Raw genomic sequence first — 24,348 nt, forward strand, 5'->3', positions numbered from 1 at the left:
CGACCCACAATTCTCGTAGGCCAACTTGGGTCGTGCCAAGAAAATCGGTACAGCGTCGCGGCCAAGGCAAGGCCACCCCACCCGCAAACGCCGTGCCTCCTCTGCGACTGCACGGCCGCCGCTGGCGCCAACACCACCGACTGCCTAGCACTGCTGAGTTGCCCCCAACCTCCTCATCCAACTTCCAAGCCTGTCTGGGTGAGCGCGGCGCGTGCGACGGCACCGTGTGTACATGTGCACCGGCTTCTCCGGCTGTGGGATGAGTTCCACACCCCCAATCATATGAGCGGAGAGCAGGGCAGAGAAGCCGAGCACGTACGCTAAGGCCCTGTTTAGATGGGACTAAAACTTTTAAATCCTTATCACATCAGATGTTTGGAAATTAATTATAAATATTAAACATAGACTATTAATAAAACCCATCCATAATCTTGGACTAATTTGCGATACGAATCTATTGAGCATAATTAATACATGATTAGCCTATGTGATGCAACAGTAAACATTCTCTAATTATGGATTAATTAGGCTTAAAAGATTTGTCACACGAATTAGCTTTCATTTATGTAATTAGTTTTGTAAGTAGTCTATATTTCTAAATTAGTGTCTAAATAGAGAGACTAAAGTTAAGTCCCTGGATCCAAACACCACCTAATTCTCCCCCTAATTCTGCGTCTTCCGGCTAGCAAAGCAGGATCACCTGCTGGCTGCTGCCGAGCCGCTCCGCGACGGCGTTACGGTAAAAGACGAGACGAGACGACAAAACGTATTAACATATTTGAGGTTCTGGAGCGGAGAGACAAAGCGTGGAATATTGAAGCGAAGAACTCGGTATAGATTAGTTTTCCAATTGAAAAATAGATTATCTGAACCCATATCGACTAGTACTAGTATATAAGCTGACTTGGCAAAGGCATGCTTTCCTCTCCTCGCACGGATAAAACGCATGGGCCCCTAACCAAAACCTAACCCCTGGCAAGAAAACAAAAGGTGTCAACTCATCCTATGTGGCTACCAAAAAGGACAGGCCGACCAAAGAAAAATAAAATACAAAGGCGATCACTAACACTAACTTTGGTGGATGAAATTAGGCCTCTTTTGGCACCATATCTGTTGGCAGCAGGGAGGGGTTAAAGCATAAACAGTACGGCAACAAGATTCCACTTGAGCAGTCGACAACTCGACATTGCCCAGACGACTCCTTCACTTTCAAACGATTTGCTACTAACTAGTAGGGTGCCCGTGCGTTGTTACGGGGAATTTTGTTAATCACGGAGGATAAAATCTGGCGTTGAAAAGACAAATATAGCATCGTAAGGAAACTACATTCAACATAATTTAATTAGTGTTCAGAACTACTCGCTGACTAAAATTTAAGGAGCAGGCAACAGTAATGCTCAAACTCTTTACCTAAGATGACTTCATGGTTATTACCAAATGCATGTACAACATGCAAAAAACTTTACAAGTGGTTTGACAAACTGAAATCTGCAATTAAATAAAATAGACAGTTGAGCAAAACATATTAATCCCTGACCTAATCTAAATCCGAAGCTCCTTTCACATGGAGCAAATTACTGATCAAATGTGCTCCGTTACAAATCAGTACTCACAGTTCCTGGCTCCTGCTTACGTCCTCACACAAAACTTAACACTCACTGAAGACCTGCATATTATATGAATATTCATGTTTCTTGATTCTAAAAATAAAGACATCACTGATTTGACTCTCTTGCTAGAAACATCAAATAGTTTGGCAGAAGTGAGCTTAGCATGAGCAGGGAAAACTCATACCAAAATAATGATAGAAACAAAAATTGTATAATTTTTTTCTTTGATAAAGATCAAAGTTTTATTTGATACAGTAATAGGCTAATAGCATGAGCTCAAATGTTGGCTTTCAGTTCAGATGATCTCCACTCAAGTGTTATTCAGTACCCCACTGGAAACTGGACTGCCACAACATGATTACAAGAAATGCTAAACTACAATTGGAAATCTGAACTAAAGCAGAACCTCATAAATCTGCTAACATCAGTACTAAGCTGCAAGACATGTACAAACCAACTACGATTGTTTTAAAAAAGAAGAAGAAATAACTGTCAGCTTACAAGTAAGGACTTCGTCTTGAATTTGTTCATAACAGTGAATTGCTTCATCCTGGACCTGGCTGCTTCTCTCCTATTAGCAAAGAATAAAAAATAATGAGCAAGGGAAAAGCTGCCAGGGTGGTTCACCAAGGACTGATAGAAAAATATCTTTACCTGATCACCTGCAACTCCTCGGCGAGCAGCCGACTACAACGGTTTTGGTCTCTGAGTCAGCCATAACGAGGAGGCGGCCGGAGGGACTGCTCGGGGAAGGAGTGGATGTAGGCATATACAGGAGAAGGGGCAGACCAAGAAAGTAAATGTTTACTGCTGTCCAAGGAAAAAAACTCAAGAAATGTTAGACTTGGAATATAAAAATTACAGTAAGAATGGAATTTAAGCAAGCATATTGTGGACGGTTAATTAGTCACATAATATACCTTTTCTAATCTGTGAGGACCTCTCTATACACAATATTTTTTGTGTATGTTGCAGCCTTTTTAGACAATTCCTTTCCTTTCTTCTCATTATCCTTCACGCCAGTACGCTTAGACTTTTTCTTTTGTTTCTTGTCTTCTACCGGCATCGATAGTATTTTTATGTTTGTTCTAGAGGTTGCTCTTGACAGTGCAACGTATAGTTGACCATGGGAGAAGACAGGCTCTGGTAAGTAGACGCCTGCATTTGGAATTGTTTGACCTTACGCCTTATTGATGGTCAATGCAAAGCTCAATCTAACCGGAAATTGCTTCTCTTGAAGCGAAATGGGAACATCTCATCATCAGAAGGACATAGAGGTATCCGAGGAAGGAAAACTCTCTTTCCAGCATGCTGCCCTACAACAATCTCCGCGTCAATAGCATTTTTTCCGAACTGACGAACCACCAGCCTTGTCCCATTGCAAAGTCCGTTGGCTGGGTCAATGTTCCTCAAAAGCATGATGGGGCAGTTTATCTTCAGCTTAAGCACATGCGGAGGTAGCCCATTTGGAGTTAGAGAGTTCAAGAATTCCGGCGGGTAATAGTTATGAGGGTCATCCTCTGCTCAGTCAAAACTATGATATGTCATCACATCTCCTCTAAACCGCTCAATCATCTTCATGTTTATTCGATCGACGAACTCATTCCGAGTGGACAATATGGCCCTACATGTGATGTAGTTTGGGTCCATCAGGTTATCGTTTAGGTTAGGGAACACGGTATCGATGAGCCTTTCGAGGTCCGTTTCATTCCCTTTGCACTCTAAGCAAATATCCGAAGGAAGGCCTATGTTTCCTTCCTTGTTCACCTCCTCGGTTCCATTCCCAACTCGAAGGAGGTAGTCCGCAAACCACGCGTCGCTCTGCGCCCTCATATTGCGAACAAGCTTTAATTGAACCATACAATCCCAAAGATAGGACCTGCGTAGAGTGGCTTCTGTTATCTGAGACCTAGTGCCCTTCCTAATGACCGGGAGCACCTGCCTGAAATCCCCTCCAAACACAATCATCTTCCCTCCAAACGAAGAACGTGGACAACCCATTATATCTCTCATGCTCATATCGAGGGCCTCAACCGCTTGCCTCTTTGTCATGGAGGCCTCATCCCATATTATAAGCGACGCCATTTGGAGAAGCTTTGCCGTCCCACTTTGTTTGGTGAAGCTGCAATACGACCCTTCCTCAATGTTGAGTGGGATCTTGAACCGCGAATGTGCGGTCCGGCCTCCTGGCATTATAGAAGCTGCAACACCCGACGTCGCGGTTGCCACCGCTATATCACCATTGCCACGCACTGTAGCTAGTAGCACCCTATATAGGAAAGTCTTCCCCGTGCCCTCCTGGGCCATCTACGAAGAACACGCTCCCCTGAGCACTACCAACCGCGTTCATGATTTTATTGAATGCAGACCTTTGCTCATCATTGAGCTGGTCTGGGAGGTTCATATCATCTCTCTCCACAACAATGGAAGACTCCTCAATAATCTCTCTGGGATCTCCTCGAGTACTATCATGTGATTCATCTATTTCAGGGAGCGGGAACGATGAGATTTCCTTACCCATTGATTGTAGCATGCCCCGGATATCTATCAGCACCATCTGTTGGACAGCATAAGGGCATGCGTTGTTACATCTAACATGGAATCTAGATGCTTGTCCCAAAGTGCACGGACATCGGTAGGTTCGCAGTACACCAATATGGTAGCGAATAACCTGCGTAGCGACGCCAGCATTTGGTAGACACCGGCCTCTGTAAGGCACTCGTCGAGGGTGTTGTCTGCCTCTATAAGACCCTTTCTTTTAGCTGCAGCACGGAACGACGGCATGAGCACACCATCAACAGTACGTAGGTCTTCAAATGAGGTGGATCCTGCCACATGGTTTAGAAGCACCCGAAGATAGTAGCGCTCCCCCTCTGCCGGGTGGGCACACACAATTCTCCCGACCTAGCCACCTCTATCTCTTTTCTTCCAGTACTTACCTGGCGTCTGCCAAGTAAACCACATTGGGAAATCTCTATAAAGGATATCTCGAGCCTAGACATGCTGCCTGTTAGCCTCGAAATACGCCGTAAGCATCGATCTGCCTGCGTCTTCCTTATCCAGAACATCACGGAGATCCTTGTCTGCATCGAAAGCCAACATGTGCATGTTTGGCAGATGCAATTGCAACTGCCTCACAGACGGCGAGATGTGGCATATGTCAAAACCATATATACGCCACAAGGCTTCTGGAGGGGTCACCCACCTCGCATCCCTGTAGCGCTGAATCTCATCGATTTCACCGTTTTTATCTGCCTCGTTTATGGATATCGAGGCCTTGTCATGTCCCTTGTAAAGGTATTTAAAGAGGTACTTTACTGCCTTGATGCTCGAGCAAATCTCGACATTCATGTGACAGTTGTACATCCGTAGAAGATAAGGATTGTACGGGACAACCCACCTGTTATCGAGAGGATGTCCTCTAACCACCTTACTCTTACCGTCATTACGTCTCCTATACGACGGGTATGAATCCTTGCCTTGCGAGGTTGTGGTGCTGAACTCTCGTGGGTAGTTGTTCTTGCACTTTCCATCTCGCATGCATTGGCACCTACCGTTGAGTCGACCACAAGGGCCATGCATCATATGCTTGACAACCATATTGTATAGCTCTGGATATTTTTTCTTGTCCGGTAGCTCAGCTAAGACGATGCGGTCATATTGCTCTGCAGACGTTAGCTTGTATCGACCACTCATGATCAGCAAAAAGTGTGCGTGCGGCAGACCCCTCTTCTGGAACTCAACAACATATACGTGTGCAATGACTTTGCTAAGGATGTGCTTCTCGAACAGCTGCTTCTTTAGGTCCTCTAACTTGGCTCGAAAGACACGGACCACGAGATCAAGACGATCTTGTGGTGTCTGGCCAGGCTCAAGTTCACGAGTAATCTCATCCCACTTGGGGTTGCTAGTCATTGTAAGGAATACATCTGGCTTCCCGTACTTCTGTACTAAAGCCATGGCATCCATGTATCGACGCTTCATATTTCGGCCACCACCGACAAACGAAGCTGGCAACACAGTTCTTTTGCCGACCGCGCTTGCTCGACTCTCCCCAGCCTGGATGCTATCCATCAACCCTTGATACAGGTCCGCCCTTATCTCCTTCTGGTTGTTCCTCACATAGTCTAGACGGACTCAACCTTGATGTACATGTCAACGGCAAACTACTGGAACAGGAGTCCGCCGTGAAGTATAGGATTGAAAATCCCACGACGCATCTGGAATTTATAGCAGTAGTAGTCCCTTACAAAGACTCGTATCCTGCTGTTACAATCTACACGTGAGAAACATCTAGGTTAGTACAGTCATGTAACGCACAATGATCAATTCTCTAAGGCAACATAGTACGAAGATAAACTTACCAGGATCATCGCCATTCCGTGCGTTTGCATCCTCCATGGTTATTTTGTCCTTTGGAAGGCTTTGATGCCAACCACTCTCTCCTCTAGGGAAGAAAAGAGGGTACGAGAGGGGATCATAACATCCGTAGAAAGGCTGGATAGATTTCCGCGTACGGTTGTTCCCGTATATTGTCACGCTAGGCTCGAACTTCCTTCTCTCATTTCCCTCAACCCAGACAGCAGCGACCTTAGTTGTCACCGGCACATTGTAACGCCTTTGGTGCAACCTATGATCCAGATTTAGTGTCACGCGATAATTCGCGAGGTCTTCAGCCTGCCCTAGACTTCTAAATGTCTCCGAGTACGGGTTGTTCCGAAGGACGTCTGCAATAGTCCTAATCACATCCTGGTCAAGGCTAGGGGATCGTTGGAATCTATGACTCAATGTTGGATCGTCATCGTAGAAATACAACTCGAGATGCTCTGGACCAGAATCTCTAGGACTGAAAGAATGTATATTATGATATATCTGACCATGAGCCCGAAAAGTGTACACGCCCGAACTCATGTTTGCAAAGGCCTTGTCAAGGCTTACACCAAGGGTAGTGAATGAGAAGTGGTCGTTGAAGTATCTATTGTTATCACGGAAATGCTTGGCGTCTGGATCCGAGCTTGTCCAAAGCCTCATCAGTTCAGGAGGTGTTTCATTTTGTACAAGCTTGATCTTGCCACCCCGACAACAGAAGCTCGGCGGTTCGTACTGGAACCTCTTGGCACCACAGTGTTTACAGTCAGGTTCAGGCTTCAGAACATTTGTGCTTTGTGGAATGTTGCTGTACATATAGTCATACGGATCAGGAACAGAAGAGGTCGGTGATTGCGTGTCATCGTCATCAGATTGTACCATCTCGTCATCCTCATCGTCGCCTAGTATGGTTTAGCGCAAAGGATTTTTAGTCCGCAAAAATTATACATGTGAAAGAGAGACATTAAGATATCACGACGACGATACCTAGCCCAGCAAACATGTAGTATTCATGTCGGAGTCATCATCCATGAAGGAATCCATATCATCTTTAGTACAATGAGATATGAGAAGTTAGTATGCAGAAGGGTACAAATTATGGGGGAATTTAACTAATTGCCACTTTTAGGTTTGGCAATTATCCAAATTCCCTTGTTACGTTTCTTAACTAATTGGCACTTTTGCCCTGGATTGCCACGTAGTTAAGAAGCCACCATCTAAGAGGGGCAAAAAATTAAGAGCAAACTTAAGAAGAGCATTTGGATAGTTGCCAAATCTAAAAGTGGAATATAGTTAAATTCCCCCAAATTGCGAGTACGAATGAAAACATATATAGATGATACCATCATTGAATGTGCATGATCGCGCCTGATGATCTGCAGCATGCTCAGTTTGCAGGCTCGATGTAGATGGCACATCACCGGTTGTTTCCAAGCAAGGCGTTGGATTTAGCAACAATGGGATAGATCCCTCAGGGCACTCTAGTGCAATGGATTCAGCGCATGGTTTGTCACGCCTAGCTGCATAGAGTGCGTTACGTCGTGCCAGATGAGCAGATCTTTCTCCAGGAGTAACATTTTGTCGTCTTGATCTACGACGAGCATTCATATCATGGATTTCCACATCTGGCATAGATTGCCTTGCAACCCTACGACGGGCATTCAACTCTAGTCTCTGTTCTTTTGTTAGTGATTGATGTTGTGTTCTCCGTTGGTCCACCTTAGCTTGCTTTTGCTCCGGTGTAAGAGTTGCATACTTCTCCCTAGCTCGAGCTAGCTTTGACTGCAATCGTTCTTTTGTCTCATTGGTTGGCGCACGCACCAATTCATTATCTAGTGATGTGCCAACATCATCATGAGTAGATTTATGGGATTGTTTGCTTACTTCAAATATTAAATTGTACAAACATGAATAGATAATAATAACTAACTTAGCGCACTTCTCATATGTAAGCAAAGAGGTTTTATGTTTGACAAGTTTATATAAAAAAAACATGTGATGAAGTAAAATTTGTGTTACCTAGAGAGATGTCGTCATCGTGGTCGCACTCATTTTGATCGCTGCCTTCAAAAAAACTGGATTCATATTGATTTTCACATCCTGTTGTAACATAGTCAGTAATATATATTGTAATATAGAAATTTATAAATGGCAACAGCATTGTAATCCCATTAATAAAAAGATATTAGCATACCTGAATTATCAACTACAAAGTCAGAAGTATTCATGTTTAGGGTACTTTGAGTGAAGCGACTCATTGGTACTTCGTTGGGACCATAGTGAGCTACATTGCTGATGATTGTAAATGGGAGACGTCTTGGTGTGATATTGAGATGGGAAGCTTCACTTTCTATTAAAACATAGAACTATCAATTTCCATTCAGTCGAATAATATATTGTTCAACCAAACTGTACAAACAATAAAGACATTACTTCCTTGATGCAGCGGGGAAGAATCAGTCACTTCCAATTGGCACTTCATTATATCAACAGCGCTTATATTTGAAATATCGCCAAGTGGGGCTGTTCACACGACGAGAATTTATAATATTGTTTCGCATAATTGGCCAGACATATTTTAATTTGTACAGATAAATATTACAGTTGTACCTGAAACTTGAGTTTCCTCCTTCTTTCTTTTCCTTCTTTCACGTGCCTTCTTGTTCCTATCATCTTTTTGCTCTGGGGTCAATGCTGCGTACCGATCTCTAGCACGGTTTCTTTTTAGTTCAGCCACACTAAGGTGACTAACATCTTCATGCGAACCTGTACACATATGCACATTGCTAGTTGTATTGAAGGACGCATCGCGGTTTTCCGCACATGGATGACTATTAGGCGTCACCACAGGATGCACAACTTCATGGCCAGCATCACAAGTTTATACTCATCACATTGGTGTTGGTGGATACAGATTGAGATTGAATTAAAATAGGAAACAAGCAATATGTAAAAGATACCATTTGAAGCAGTTGGAGTGTTATTTGTAAAGACATCACAATTCTCGTCGTATCTTTCAACGGCACGTAACGACTTGTTTCCAACCTTGCCCCGTCAATTTGCCAAACCGGAACCACTTATATTGGTTATGTCAGCAAGAGGGCCTAAGAAAGGAACACATGGGTGAAATTAGCATGCAAAGAGTTTACATTCGAGTTAATAACATGCACATAGCTAACCTGATTTTGTAGTTGATGGTGTGGAGCCCCCAACAATCTTATCCATTTCTGAAAAACAAAACACATCAGACCGCCTAAATGCAGTAATCACACTTCATTGAGTCTGGATGTTTTCATCAGTAACTTCACAACTCAGACACAGACATGTAAAACCAGTAACTTCACAACTCAGATATATATCGTTGGAGAGTGTAATATTCCTAGAGTGATGGCAGTGAAAAGTAATAGGAGATATTTACTGAATCCAATATAAAACATGTGTGGCAGTAACAGACATATATTTGGTGCATATGTTAAAAAATAAATTAATCAGAGACATGACATCCCACAAGAAGCATCAGTTTGTAAACTGTAAAACCAGGTTACATACTACCTGAAATTAAAGCAACAAAATTGGATTTTCTCGGGGAAAGTGAACATTAGGGGTTAAAATTTACCTAGAAAGGATATATATAGAGAGGTGCAGCACTAAAAACACCAGGATGGCTGTAGCCTACAAGAAGATAAATTAGACATAGAATGAGAAAACAGAGAATGAAACAGCAGTGAGCTAGCCTAGACAGTGCTGATTCTTCTTAATTGATCTCACACTGCACCCCGAGAGAAGAATATGGCGATCTGGGGGGAGGGGGAACCTTGCAATTAACGAAGGAATGGGAAGGGGAGGGAGAGAAGTTTACCTGGCTAGCGGCGTGGGGGCGAGGAGGCGCGAAGGGGACCAGACGACGAGTAATCGACGACGACTTGTTGGAAACCCAATGTAAGAAATTCAATCAAATGCTGAAAAATTAAATGATAAATTATAAATCAGAGAAACCCAGTGTAAGATGAAGCTTCATTCTGAAATGCAATAAAAAGGGGTTGCCTTCATGATAAGCAAAATGTATATAACAGTATCTGACCAACCGGTACGTCCTATCGCTAAACATAAACCAAATGTACCTTATCCTATCCTATCCAACAGCCACCAAAATTTCAATCCCCTAAAATATTCACCCATATAGATGTGGGGAAGATGAGGCCACCGGCGTGAAGGATCGACTCACAAACCAAATGAAACTTATCCTATCCTATCCAACAACCACCCAAAATTCAATCCCCTAAATATTCACCCATACAGATGTGGGGAAGATGAGGCCACCGGCGTGAAGGATCGACTCACAAACCAAATGAAACTTATCCTATCCTATCCAACAACCACCCAAAATTCAATCCCCTAAATATTCACCCATACAGATGTGGGGAAGATGAGGCCACCAGCGTGAAGGATTGACTCACAGGCGGACGAGGGTGCAAAGAAGAGCCTCCAAGTAATGCATAATGCATAATAATATGGTATATAATGCATATATCCATGACACACAAAATAATTCAAAATGGCGTTGATATCAATATTTATTACATATATTTACACTGTTTCTCATCGAGATTGATACTTCTTAATTGTAATTTGTGAGAATGTTGTACCATAGGATATCAAACATCTAGTATTTGCCCCCATTTAATATTTGCTTTCTCTAATCTGATAGCCCAAAAAAAAAAACTGCCAGGATCCCACATAATAACACATTTACTCCTCTTCGATGCATGTGGCCAGATCCTTATATTGGTTCAAAATTACTTTCAGGATAACAGAGGGAAATTATCAGTGTTTTTTCACCTCATGTGTGTACTGACGTTGTGACTCTCAGAGCAAACCTCTTGCTATTGTGTGTTATGCATCACCACGCAATGCAGACTGAACTGGAGTTCTTTTTTTTGTTTTGAGAAATTCATCGACACTGACGTATACTTAAAATTCTCGTGCCATTTGCAAAGCGGAAATTTCAAACCAGGAAAAGAAGACTAATTTAAATGAGACACACACACCTGAAACACTGATCTGATGTTGAGGAGGCCGGAAGCTGGCAGCAATATTCTGAAGTTAAATTCAACTGCAAAATAGGAACGTCAGCACATCTACTGTCAGAAAATTAGATGAGTCAATCTGTAATTGTTGTCATACAGATTTAGTTTATTAGCATCTAATAAGTATTGGATGTGACTCAACAGAAAAGTGATTACATCGGATGCAAAAGCTGAAGAGCAATTTGAAGTGTCATTAGTCATTACCTGTTATTAGATACAAATCATGAGTTTAGGGATCCCAACAGCGTTGTCCATTGCTGTAGGCCAAGGCGTGGAGATCAATAACCACCTGCACACATACAGTAGCATATAGTTTAAAAGAATACGGATCGATTGCTAGATTCCACAGCCTCAGCCGCGCCGTGGGACTGAGAAAGGATCAGTGGCAGTGAGAAGCAGTCACCGCGTAAGGCGTCGGCGGCGTCCTGGCGACGGGTACCCTGACAAAACATGCCGTTGCCAGCTGTCGAACTCCAAATTAGGTGCTTACAATTTACAAGATCAAAACTGATTGCTCTATCGGAACTATGGACAGCACAAAATAATCCGTCAGTGGTTGTTAAAATGCATTTTACTGGGTTAAAGAAGCCGATGCTGGATGAGCAGGGTGTGATTCACTATATCATTGGGGATTTTGACACTGGATTCTAAAGTTTTTCCATGAACAGAGTGGCAGATTGTTTCTGCGGCATTCAATCGAACACCTCATGTGCATGGGCAAAATAGCTTTACTCGTTCATCGCAATCAAAATCAAATGGGTAGTATAAGTCAAAATAGTTTGCTCATCACAATCAAAATCAAATCGGAAGGGAGAAGAGATTGAAAGACAACAAAAGAGAAAACTTGCCGCACAGCTCTACTGGCCTCAAACCACCTCTCCGCTCGGTCTCGGCATTGTAGCGGCGTGAATCCCTTTCCTCAGGCGCTCGGGAAGATGATGTCGATGACCGCGGCGGAGGTGGCGGCTGAGTGGATAAGCGTCGAAGCAGAGGAGGCGGGGCGGCGGGCGATATAGCGCGGAGGCGACCACGAGAAGATGGATGAAACAGCGATGGGGGAGGTGGCGCGGGTGTGGGAGATCGGCTTGGGGTGGGGGGGGGGGGCGACGACGACTCAGGCGACTCCGGATCGGTGGCGGCGAAGCCGTCGGCACACGCGGAGGCGGTCGACAAGTCGGAGATTGGGGGCGGCGCGGAGGACACCGGCGAGGTGGGAGACGGCGCGGGCGGCGATTAGGGTGCGGGCGTGCGGCGTTGGAGGTTGTTGAGGGGGAGAGAGACGCTAAAAAAAACAGGGTGTGCGAACGATGGGGATGCGGATGCGGGGGCATGCAAACGACGGGAAAGACGATATGAGCCGTTGGATTTAGCGATCGGATGGCTCATACTCAGCGTGTCTGCCAGTGATGGAGTCACCGCCACCACTATATAGAATTTTAAAGTAGCAGGGATAGAGCACTCGCCCACACCCTATACAGTATGCCACTAACTTTTAACTTGCTGTTTCTGGCTCTCATTCGGTGACGGACGGCATGATGCATGCATGTGACCCTTACTTCGCTAATGATTTTCAGGCAGCTCTTAGATCAGCTTTGCATTCCACTTGGTTAATCTGCAAGACTACAAGAGGGTTTAATCTGCAGGTTAGGTCTTCTACTTGCTAGAGGGTAGGAGAAGGCTCTAATTTAATATTACAAGTTTTTAGAGGTGGGGTCTTCCTCAGCTCCTTTGACATCACGATGTTCCAATTAAATTGGCATTTTCACCGAACAACGCCGGCCACAGGCCGCAAATGCTCTCCATTGAATAATCCCAAACTTTGTGTTGCGCCGCGCAGCGCGTGCTTTGCTTTGTCATCAAAATTTTCTGAAATTTATCAACTTCCCGTCTCAATCGTCAGAGTATACTACTAATATAACAGCCACAGGACAATAACTCTGTCTTGTTCGATTGGTCTTCCGCTTTTTGTTCTTCTTACTTTCGGTAAACAAATGATTTGTCTCCAAAGATCTGGTATGGGTTAATCTGGCCCTTTTCTTGGAGTCGGAGGCCATGGTTTCTGACTATTGGGGTGGTTTTGCCCCTAATCCGGTTATTAGTTGTCTCCCATGTCTTGCAGTGTAAATGTTTCTCATCTGAAAATCGGGTGATTGTTTACAACAACCGTGATGGTGAGTTCTTTATTAGTAGTAATTAATTATTAGCTGCTGTCTAGGTAGCCCAAGAGCGACCTGTGAATCTATGATTAGTTGTTGTTTGATGGTTAAGCTCTGCCAATGGTAGAGTTTTCGTAGAGGAGAGGGCAGCCGTCTATTAACTATATTCAATAGGAGTACATCTCCTTTTAGCACTAACCTTAGTACAGTACCTCGAAAGTAAAATCAAATTTTGGATCTAAAAATATAATAATTAGATCCTGAGATAATGAAATTCAAGCAAATCAAATCAAACTCAGGTTTGTAGGCGTACTTAAAGGAAGTTGCACCGGCCTATTCCACATGAGAACAATATCTCGGTTGCACACAAGGGATGCGTGAGTTCTTGCCACTCACGAAAGCAATTCTTTGGACCCCATAAAACAAGCATCTTTCAACATCTTCACCTAATCTTTGGCCATAATCTTTCGTTCGCTTGTTTTGATTTAACCGTATATGAATAATTATTCTTGTGCCTCAAAACCATCCACCCAGGTCGGCATAATCTGTTGATGTCTCATCATTTGTTGGTGGAGCAGAAGAAGAAAGGAGTTTTAGATGTAGCCTCTGCATGCAAACCTCAAATATTCAGTCTGACACGAACCTACAACTCATTAAGTTATTTTAATCTAACTATATTCGCTTTGTTCTTCTCTGGTTTCTTGGTTTATGTTGGTTTGGGGAGGCAGTTAAGTGTTGCCGTCATCTGCTAGAGGGACTTGCACACTATTATTAGGGATGAGAAATGATGCACCAGGACTTCCAATTGACTCTGCATCACCGTGAAGCCGAGGCCTAAGCAACACAAATTAATGCTCTTTTCAATTATTGAGCTGTATAACTCCAAATAATTGAGTATCCAAGCAAGCGATTGTTGGTCAATTGATCGACCTCTGGATAAGAGTCTAGAAGAAAAAACGGGAAACTAATTATTATTCCGATAAGAAACTAATAGCTCTGCTGCTAGCTTCCTTCCTTGCACAGAAGAGACTCTTCACTCTACACTCCAAGCCTTAATCAACACACATCATTGAGAAATAAAGAAAAAAGGGAATCTTACTTCTAGTTTCTCTATCAAGGTGATATGCAGGCTTCATCTTGGCGTCCTCTGTACAAAATAAAATTTTGAAGGGCCACAGACTAACTACGTACGCTAGTGACCTAGCGTGTCACGGGCTAACGGCTCACACAGGTCACACATTTTCCTGTGAAAGAGCAGAAGAGAAATTGGTGGTGATAATCCAAGTGGCAATTCTGCTATTCTCTGGATAGAACATCCTGGAGTGCCTTTGTGCCTTTCCCCTTCTGTTTTATTTTCTATCATATGCATATGCATAACAGGTGCATGATTCTGACTTTAAGAGGGAAAAAAAAAGGACCCTTCCTAATGCAGCTAATTATGTTAGTCCCAAACTCCCAATTGCTCAAGAACGAATAATAAACTCAACGATAAGCTTGATGACGTCTATGCAGGAAATTTATTTTCGCCCTTATATATGATCTCTTTGTTGGGATGGAGCCATGAAAATTCTGTTGGTTTCCCGCCCTGTTTTGTTGAGATAGGCCAGCTCTACTAGATTTATAATCTTTACTTGAACAAGAAGACTAAATATTCTTGGAAGAGAAGCCGTGAGCATCCAAATTGTAGGAGCAGATGCATGCAACTTATTCTTTTTATCAAATTACTAATTTCAGGAATTTGTGCTATCATGGACGGTACTAATAAAATGTTGGCAATACAAAAAGGTTTACCAGCGACAAAATGTCAGTATCCCCACAGAGAAACACTAGTTACAAATAATATCCTTTTATACGTTTGCATAAACTTATCATAGTGAAGTATATTTAAAAAAAAACATATTCTAGTAACACGTACTCTAGGTCCTTGGATCACACAATTATAAATACTGAGGACACTTCCAGTTCATGACAAATTCTTGTGCACTCATTCCGAATACATGGTGCAAATGATCCTAAAAATTGATGAAATAATTTGAGAAAGTCGATGTATCATTTTAAATATTTTGAAATCGACCTGCACAAGCCCAAGACAAGCAATTTTAGTTTGTTATTTTGAATTTATTTATAAATATTTTTCCCCCTCTAGGCCTCTACTGAACAAATTTAGACCCTTTTTTTTCTAGGTAGATATGCATATTCGGAATTGATCATCCACCGCCCACTAAACAGAAAACACAAACTATATGAAAGCAGGCCCTACGAACACATTCTTTTCATCTCAACCACAAACGATGTAGTACAAATTTAGAGGGGAAATAAATCTTAAAACCGCATGAAACGCAAATTTCGTTTAGCAGGTCAACAACCAAATACCGTCTCCTCTGCTCTGTATAAAAGCCACCCACAAAACCCCCACGAAACTTGTCCCCCAAACAACCCCATCCCCAAGAAACTAAACCTCATCCCCGCCCCCACCCATGTCCGACCACCACCACCTCACCGGCGACCACCACCCCTCCCCGGCGAGCGCCGCCACCACCGCTCTAGGTCCCCTGCTACTCCTCCCGTCGGAGCTCCTCCACGACATCCTCATCCGCCTCGCCCTCCCGGAGCTCCTCCGCGTCCGCTCCGTCGCGCGCCCGCTCTCCCACGTCATCTCCTCCCCGGACTTCCGCCGCCTGTACCACCTCTCCTCCGCCGCCTCCGGGCCAGGCCCCGCGGCCGCGTGGCTCCTCGTCTTCAAGAAGCTCCGCCCCCGCGACGCCGCGCTCCGGGGGTTCCATGGGCCGTCCGGCCGCTGGTTCCGCATCCCCGTCTCCGCCATCCTCGCGCCCGCGGTGCCACCCGGCGAGGACCTCTACTTCCTGGCCGCGTCCGGCAGCTCCTTCCTCTTCGCCGCCAACGGCCGCCGCGAGCTCGTCGTCGTCGACCTCTCGGCGCACGCCGCCCGCCGCCTCCCGCCGTCCCCGCTCGGCCCCCGCGGCACCTCCTCCTGGCGCCGCTTCGGCCTCAAGCTCGTCGCCGATCCCCCCGGGTCGAGCCAGTTTAGGTACCCGTCTTTTTCTCGCCCGAGGATTCTGGAAATCTTCCAAATAGTAATTACGTAATTAATTACTGTTACGTATTACTCCACTCCACTACTACTACTGTGCATTGCTGAAGAACAGTCAAACTCAATTGTTAATTGGTTGATTACTGTTAACTTACAAGGTTTCTGTTCGCTGAGCTGGTGAACAACACGCCACTCCTCTTCGAGTACCAGTCCGAGACGGACACGTGGCAGTCATCGGAGGCGGTCCAGGCGGAGGGGGCGTCGACGGCGGCCGGGACGGAGGGGACGTTCCTGTGCGCGGCGCACGCCGGGCCGGACTGCGTGATGGTGTACTCCGGGCCGGGCGTGGAGCGGCCGGTCTTCTTCCGGCCGCGGTTCCCGCACAACCCGAACGGCGGCGGCGACCGGCTCCACGTGTACGGCGACGGGAGCGCCGCGGTGGTCCGGTCGACGGTGATCGACGAGCCGGGCAGGCCGCGGGTGAAGGTGGTGGCCGGCGTGGACCTGTACGGGTTCGGGTCGGTCGTCGGCGGCGACTGGCAGCTGGCCTCCACCGTGCCGGGCGAGCTGGTGGAGGGGTTCCGGAAGCCGTACGCCGTGATGACCGGGCTGCTGTCGGAGCGGGAGGGCGTGGTCCGGCTCGTCCTCATCTCCAACTGCCGTGGCGCCTGGGACATCGTGTGGCTGTCGTACGACCGCGCCCGCGGCGAGTGGTGGTGGGTGCCCGTGCCGGACTGGGGCACCAAGGGGCTCAACATGGCCGGAATCGCCGTCTCCTCCACCTTCTCCCGCCTCTGGCCGCCGGCCGCCGCCTCGTCCTGCACCACCACCACCTCCCAGTGAACCGAACTCGCCGGCGTCTCTGCGTCACCGTGCGGCTTACGGCGAGCGGTGGGGAATTGGATTGTTAGGCCCAACGTGGCAATGGGCCCCGCACCCGTGTAAGTGGTGGGCCTCCTCCCCCGTGCCCGTGGGGCCGTCGCATAGTGCGACATGATCTTGCACAATGGCTTCTCCGATGGCGACAAGTCGTCGAGTGCGAGTGAGTGTGCTTCAGATAAGGAGGGGTGTACTGGCGTGCGTGCAAGCACTCTTCTCTATAGTTCTCTTTTAGTATCACTGTTCATTGTTCATAAGCCGTGTGAGTGTAGCTTTGTGTTCATCTTCTCGTAAACCAAGTAAAAAGGGCAGGCTGGTACTCTGTTCTCGATTAGTTGCAGAACTCCATCCAGGTGTGGCTTTTATGTGACAGTTTTGCAGCCGTAAAAGATTACGGATTACCTTATCTTAAACGCAGTTGCAGATCGGGTAGAATACTTGTTCTCTCACAACACATCATTCTTATGTCAGAGGAAGGTGGTTTCTGGACAGTTTGATGCCTGTTTTGTTGACGTGTCCGCTTAATTGCTTTGGTCAAGTCTATGATGCTTCTGTTGTTGCAGAGTACTGAGAACGACTAATGGGAGAAAATTGATCACATGCTTCTGTACTGGCAAACGAGAAAGCGTAGGTAGAATAGGAGAGTTTTGGACCTGAATTTAGGTGATCTGTCCACGTCGAGTTACTGCATTTACCTTTTACTAGCTTTTGCCCTAAAGAAGAATGGCTCACAAAGTTTCTAAGATACATTAGGCGGCTAGGCTTCATCCGCACGGATTTATGCACAAACGGATGGACCAAACACTCGTTAAAAACAAGGCTCAGCATCAGAATTGCAAAATTCCAACGGAGTGAACGAGCAAGCGGGCTCACATAAGGCATGGATCGTACTAAACAGCAGGCAACGATGAGAATCTAAATCTAACTAGTACGGAGTATCTCTAGGAATTTGGCGACAAAATCAACCAATACGGCCGGCAAGTGTTGCAGACTTGCAGCCGAGCAACCGATGGATGGATTGCTCATGTACATCAGTATCATGCATCTGCTGAACCGGCACAAAAAAGACGGACTCACATGCATCTGGTATTTTGGCCTCTCGGCTGGCCAGTCATTAGTCATCACTGGGCTTCGGACTTCAGAATTCTTCTCATGTCATAGTCAAATAGGAAAGGAAGTGAGAATGGATGGATGATAAGTTTGATGTGATCCGGTACTTGAAATGGCAGACACAGAATCCGCCCTAGATCACTTGGTGCGTGGTTAGCAATAAGATTGGAGAATTACCATAAAAAATATCAGTATAAGCCCTGGAATCAATATAAGTGATATTTGCTGGAATAGTGATCTTATTCCCTTTGAGCTCTCAGCCATTGCTTGTTTGATCCTGCCATAGCCTGTTATGACATCATTTCAGTTAATTAGAGCAATGGGATAACAAGAGCTTACCAATTGACATGGCCCACTTCAATAGGCAAGCAAAATCCATTCACAAGGAAAATTTTGCAAGGCGTGGGAAACCTATTCATTCATTCTCCCTGCCAGAACGGTTGAATTTCCACAATGGCGTTCAGTGCACTTGTCAAAATTTGCATACGTTACAAACAAAATAAACAGGCAGCTTGATTCTGCGCACTGTTACAAACTTGAGAAACCGTGAATTGTTTCATCACCATTATTTCTACCCACTGCAATCATTCTCCTACCTATCGATTGACTCTGTCAAAGAAAGATGAATCTAATTACTTGGAGATGAGTTTGATGGTGAACTCTCAGTTGCAGTAGCTTCGCTCTCTATAGTGCCGTTTGTGTGCTCCACCAATACATCAGCCTCAGGAGCCTTGAGCAGGGAAGGATCTACCTTCTCTTTTGCAGACATATCCCTTTTGAGATCTTCCTTAGCCAAGCTAGAGAATTGCTTGTCTAGTGAACTTGCCGCGCCTAGCCATGCTAGAACAATCACCAACAGTATGCCACCAAGGTAGGGGGTGGAGTTAGCTAAAGAGCCAAATGTAAGGATCATGAACTGTTGAATAAGAGCTCCACCAGACTTCCCCAATGGGTTGCAGACAACATCAATGGCTGCCTTTCCCTTCACCTGCAAACAGAGGAAGCAGAGTTGGCTTCTGCAGCATAATTGGTGGTGCAAACTCGCCCTAGTGCTTTGTACAAAGCCCACAACATCAAACTTTATGGATAGAGAACTGACATTCAGTTCAAACTGCTCAATTGCTCATGCCAATGGATTGCACTTATTGGTGTAACTAAAGCAAATATGATGCAATGAATGGAAGCAGGTAAAAACAGGCAATGTTATCTTACAACTACAGGATCAAGACAGAAGCTTTAAATTACTTAACAGATACTAGTTCATCAAGAATTGCTAGATAATTTCTAAATGATGCACATGGGATATGCATATATGAAGCAACAAACTGCTTAAATGAATCACGAGAGTATACAAAGCAGAATAATGCGCAAAAATATTTTTAAATGTTCATCGTCGAATCACATGAATAAATATGCAATCTGGTATAGAAGCAAACCTTCATATCTTCATCCAAAGGAATGTAGGCCATTTCTTTGCATGGATCAAATAAACTATACTTTGCACTCTTGCTGAATATGTTCTGAAGTGCACCCACATAAACTGCTGCAAGAAGAGGGGTCATGCCCATTGTGGCAAGCATAGGAGTGAGAGGCTGCCCAAATAGAATCAGGGAGAAGAAACCGACGCCAGTCAGCAACAAAACTGTGGGGGTGATCATTGCAGCCACTCCCCAGCCGAATTTTCGGAGTATGATCCGGCCTAACAGCATCATTGTGAAAGTAGCAATGCCAGTAGCGGTTGAGAAATCACCCATGAAAGATGAATACTCATTTGGACTAGGGAACTGCCATGATGAAGAAAGAAATACTTAATTAGAAAAACTGTTTGACAAATTAATCTGAAGATGAAACAAACAAAGCTGAGAAAGTTACCTGTGCCTTGAGCTTCGATTTCCATGTGACCTCCACAAGGTTGATACTGATGCCATATGCAACCACTAAAGTAGCAAGGTCCCTTACATATCTTGAGGAGAGGAGAACTTTAAGACTCTCTTTCATTCCAAGCTTAGGTTTATCCTGTTGAAAAAAAACGTTAGTGCATTATTTGTAGTAGTAGTAGTAAAAAAAAAAAGAAGCACATTTAACTATTCGGCTGACCTTTTTCTTCTTACGGTCAGACTTCGGAAGAGAAGGATCATTCAAAACAAACTTGTTCACCCCCCAATAGATGGAAGTGATGACAAGTCCAAGAAGCACCACTAAGCTCATCATTCCTTTCAAAGACACCTCCCATCCGTCAATACCTGGACCCAATGTCTTGCGCAGATTTGAGAAATACTTCACAGTACGCCCAGAAAAGATGAGCGCAATATTAGCCCCAAGACCAAATAGAGGGTAGAATTCTTTTGCTTCCTCAACTGTAGTAATCTGCAGAAGGATGGATGAAATCAGTTGTAGCCTGAAGGGTCACCATTTGATGGGAAGTTCAGAAAATATTAAACAGGTATATACAACCAAACGTCAGACAACACTAGAAAACCCCATCCAGCTTGCAACCAATTGACAGTTATACACCTCTGGTCAAGCTTCGTGAACAACAAAAAACAACCACTGTGAACTCTGCATAACTGAGGACATTGATCACCTACCATTCAGATGTAATTCTGAAATCAAATAGCTGAGGACACACGTGTTATTCAGATGCACCAACATTACTCATTCAGGCATGACCAACAGCCCACAAAGCCACTCTGGCAAATGGCCCAGAAAAAAAAAACTCTATATCCCCTATGCAGAATTATTCAGTCAGAGAGTTGACACAATCTATTCCACCGTCTTCTCTCAGATAGATATAAGAGAGAAGTTCAAACATTTGTACTTGTGAAATAATGCCGTTCTATCACCTAGATTGTCTTGAATTATTATCAGCTAGCTACTCATGGTTGTGTAGAGTATCCCTATCTCCTGAAAAGCTTGTTTCTGTCTTTGTTTTCTCTTATTTTAAATCTTGCCCTAAGTATTTCTTCCCCCTCTTGAACTTCCAGCAAGGATCCTCCCTACTGTTTCACACAAATGAAATGTATGTATAAAACTATACAATATAAGCATTCAGGCATTCCTTTGTGGGAAGAAAAGTAGCCATAATATGGCCACATGTTATGTTAAAGGCTGCAGCTTGTTTGGTTTGGTAGTACCAAAATTGGCTAGGGTTTCATCTGCAACTCTGGCCCTCAAAACAAACAGGCCCACATCAATCAACATTACTTATTGCAAAAGCAGTTAAAAAGTGTGAACCATATCCAGGCAAGTGGTTGTAAAAGAATGCATATCACAACAAAAATGCAACTTAACCAACTAAATATAATTCAGATTAACAAAAGCTAGCAAAGTAGCAATCATGAAGTTGAAGGCATTCATGCCAGAAAGCAACAAGCACCTAGACTTAGCCAACAGGTTTGACAATACACTGAGCAATACTACTAAATACTAATCAAACCAACGTTTCTGTAACTACCCATTATCCCAAGAGCACATCCTAATTTCTGACGGAGTGACAGAAACCCAACAACAAACTCTGCTCCTTCATGTTTTGCTCTCCACAGCCAAACATCCGGTTAAACATTAGCTAATGAGATGGCCATCAATTTTTGACTGAAAATAGACAATAAATTGACATTTGCACATGCCTAGATTGACCACAAAAATCCAAACCCATGACTCACCTGGTTAGCGAAGCCCCAGAAAAGGACCGAGATGACGACGCTGCCCCACAGTTCGGCCATGACATAGAACAAGCAAAAGCTCCAAATCCTCAGAATGGCGACGGGGCCAAGAAAGCTCGGGCCGAGCGCCGCAAGGAGCTTGTCGGCGAGCGCGGTGGGGTGGATCACATTCCTGAGAGGGTAGAGCACGAAGGCAAAGGCGCCGAAGAAGGCGATGAAGGGGAAGATGACGGTGTAGAAGAGCGCCTCCCTGGAGAGCACATTGGAGAGCTTGGTGTAGAGGAGCATGAAGCCGATGGCCATGGGCAGGTTGACCCACGTCTTGAGGAACGGGATGATCTCCGCGCTGCTCCCCTTGGCGGTCACCACCAGCACGTCCTTGGTGTCCCGCAGGATCGTGTAGTTGAACAAGATGCAGAAGAACATCAACCCGAGCGGCACGATCTTCTTCAGCGTCTTCACCTCCACGCCGAGGAACTTCTTCCCCTCCGGCTGCGCCGCCGGCACCGCTCCCGCCGCCGCCGCCGCGGCAGGCTGCGCGCCGCAAGAGATCCCACCACCACCACCACCACTAGCGCCGCTTCTCCGTCTCAAGAGCCCGCACCCCAATCCCAACCCCACGACGGCGTCCCGCGAGGTAGGGCCGCTTCTCGAAGCGAGGAGGAGCGGGGACTGGAGCGATACGGGGGCCGCCGGGGAGGAGGGGAGGGAGACGCGCGCGGATCGCGCGCGCGGGAGCGGGAGGCGGAGCCCCGCGCGGGGAGGGAGGCCGCCGGGCTTGGCGTGGTGGAGCGCGAGCGACTCCATGGGCGGCGCCGCTGCTCTCCGGGCTCCGCGAGACGCGAGGTGGGGGGAGGCGGAGGGAGGGAAAGGAGGAGGAGGAGGAGGAGGAGTAGGTCGGGGGGAACTTTGGGAGTAATAAAAGATCGCGCACTGACCAAGCCCCGGCGGGATCGGCCGTCGGTTCGCGAGGCGGACGACGATCCTGGCCGTTGGCTTGGGTACTGGGGTTGGTGGGGGTGCGTGGAACGAGACAGCCGCCGCCCGCCCTACGCAGTCAGCGGCGCCGTGGCTCGCCGGGTGTTTTGCAGGAGTAACTCATTCCCTTTTTGTTTCTGTGCGTTAGAGGAGTTTGTTTACAAACTTCCATGTTAAATCTCCTCTATTTTTATTTATTTTGGTTGAAACTTGAAAAACATGAAGTGGTAACATATTTTCTCTCAATCGAAAACTGAGGTTTTAAATCAAATGAAGACCACCCTTCTGTCCTTCTGTGGCTGTGTTTGCAACTCTCTTTTCCCAGCCCCTCTCTATCGTTTTCCGCGCACACGCTTTTCAAACTGCTAAATGGTGTGTTTTTTAAAAAAATTTCTATATAAAAGTCGTTTTAAAAAATCAAATTAATCTATTTTTTTTAAAAAAATTAGCTTATATTTAATTAATCATACGCTAAAGAATCGCTCCGTTTTCCGTGCGGAGGGAATATGTTCCCATCCACTTTATGCGAACACAGCCTAAAGAGGCATGAGGGTATTTTGGACAGGTACAACAAACTTCACTACCCAAAATACCCTCATTTGAAGTATCATTTGTGGAGATATTGTGTATTTGTGTTTAAAGAATTTTGGGTAATACAATGAACCTTTGAAGTATCATTTGTGGAGATATATTGTGTTTAAACTATAATAGACTATAGGACAATCATTTCATTTTATACTCCTCAGATCGTAAAATAATGGAAAAAATTATTGCTTTCCAGAGGATTTTTTTTATAACTAGTAGTATATTAATTTGATCACTAAATTATATATTTACACATATACTCCCTCCATTTCACAATGTAAGTTATTCTAGCATTTTCCACATTCACATTGGAGAAAGTACCTGAGAAATGGCATATAAGTGTAATAATATTACGAAAGGACTGAAACTTGCTCAGCATTTGATTGCACATCATTCATTAATTAGGTGATCTAGCTTTCTGATCGATCAACTAGCCCAAAACTAATATAATGAAATTTAATTTCATTATGCATAATGAGAGTGACATGCATGGTCCGACGGTCTGTTGGTCCATACGAATCAACAAATCATGAATCATTTGTTGAATCCAGATCATTATTTTTTTTTTGAATCCAGATCATATCAAACTACAATCACTAGTAACCATAGTTTTGTTTTTTTTTTGAAACAGTAGACGGTAGAAGTTCTACAGGATATATTAGAAGAAGAGAGTTGACTCTATTTATATTTATAAGGGAAACCGGAATCGAAAACCATACAACTGCACGGTTTGCTAAGGGAAAACCGGCAAAACCTTACACAGAAGACACAGAAAACCTGTGACAAAACTACGAACCACAGAAGTAACCGAGAGAGTAGCAAGACCTTCAAGACGAAGCCTCCAAAGAGATGAACAACGAC

At 44.9% G+C, this 24,348-nt stretch overlaps 3 protein-coding genes across 17 annotated transcripts; 1 reads left to right on the forward strand and 2 right to left on the reverse strand.

Annotated features, from left to right (window-relative positions):
* Positions 1-1,314: 1,314 nt before the first annotated feature.
* On the reverse strand, positions 1,315-12,497 carry LOC127767632 (uncharacterized). 15 transcript variants are annotated; one of them, XM_052293059.1, is made up of 18 exons: positions 11,919-12,494; positions 11,469-11,528; positions 11,270-11,354; positions 11,027-11,091; positions 9,838-9,937; positions 9,595-9,650; positions 9,158-9,205; positions 8,939-9,082; positions 8,589-8,837; positions 8,412-8,501; positions 8,173-8,328; positions 7,998-8,078; positions 7,322-7,810; positions 6,966-7,027; positions 2,531-6,880; positions 2,265-2,420; positions 2,112-2,181; positions 1,315-1,666 (listed from the first exon to the last, which is right to left on the reverse strand). In XM_052293059.1, exon 15 carries the CDS (start codon positions 5,682-5,684, stop codon positions 4,605-4,607), a length of 1,080 nt encoding a protein of 359 aa, XP_052149019.1. In that variant the 5' UTR covers positions 5,685-6,880; positions 6,966-7,027; positions 7,322-7,810; positions 7,998-8,078; positions 8,173-8,328; positions 8,412-8,501; positions 8,589-8,837; positions 8,939-9,082; positions 9,158-9,205; positions 9,595-9,650; positions 9,838-9,937; positions 11,027-11,091; positions 11,270-11,354; positions 11,469-11,528; positions 11,919-12,494; the 3' UTR covers positions 1,315-1,666; positions 2,112-2,181; positions 2,265-2,420; positions 2,531-4,604. The 15 variants fall into 15 exon arrangements, 13 of the variants coding, with proteins under 13 accessions (XP_052149019.1, XP_052149011.1, XP_052149082.1 ...); XM_052293051.1 differs by having other exon boundaries at positions 2,531-5,886; positions 5,975-6,880; positions 11,469-12,493; XM_052293122.1 differs by having other exon boundaries at positions 2,531-5,886; positions 5,975-6,880; positions 11,469-12,482.
* A 3,081-nt stretch (positions 12,498-15,578) lies between these two features.
* Positions 15,579-17,495, forward strand: LOC127765341 (uncharacterized). The gene is made up of 2 exons (XM_052290213.1): positions 15,579-16,270; positions 16,432-17,495. The coding sequence occupies exons 1-2, from the start codon at positions 15,699-15,701 to the stop codon at positions 17,114-17,116; spliced, it is 1,257 nt and encodes a 418-aa protein (XP_052146173.1). The 5' UTR covers positions 15,579-15,698; the 3' UTR covers positions 17,117-17,495.
* A 1,158-nt stretch (positions 17,496-18,653) lies between these two features.
* LOC127773285 (ADP,ATP carrier protein 2, chloroplastic-like) lies at positions 18,654-23,231 on the reverse strand. Its single transcript, XM_052299329.1, has 5 exons — positions 21,925-23,231; positions 20,360-20,629; positions 20,135-20,278; positions 19,699-20,046; positions 18,654-19,250 (listed from the first exon to the last, which is right to left on the reverse strand). Exons 1-5 carry the CDS (start codon positions 22,729-22,731, stop codon positions 18,891-18,893), a joined length of 1,929 nt encoding a protein of 642 aa, XP_052155289.1. The 5' UTR covers positions 22,732-23,231; the 3' UTR covers positions 18,654-18,890.
* Positions 23,232-24,348: the final 1,117 nt, after the last annotated feature.

Source organism: Oryza glaberrima, chromosome 1, assembly GCF_000147395.1.
Source record: "Oryza glaberrima chromosome 1, OglaRS2, whole genome shotgun sequence".
NCBI lineage: Eukaryota > Viridiplantae > Streptophyta > Magnoliopsida > Poales > Poaceae > Oryza > Oryza glaberrima.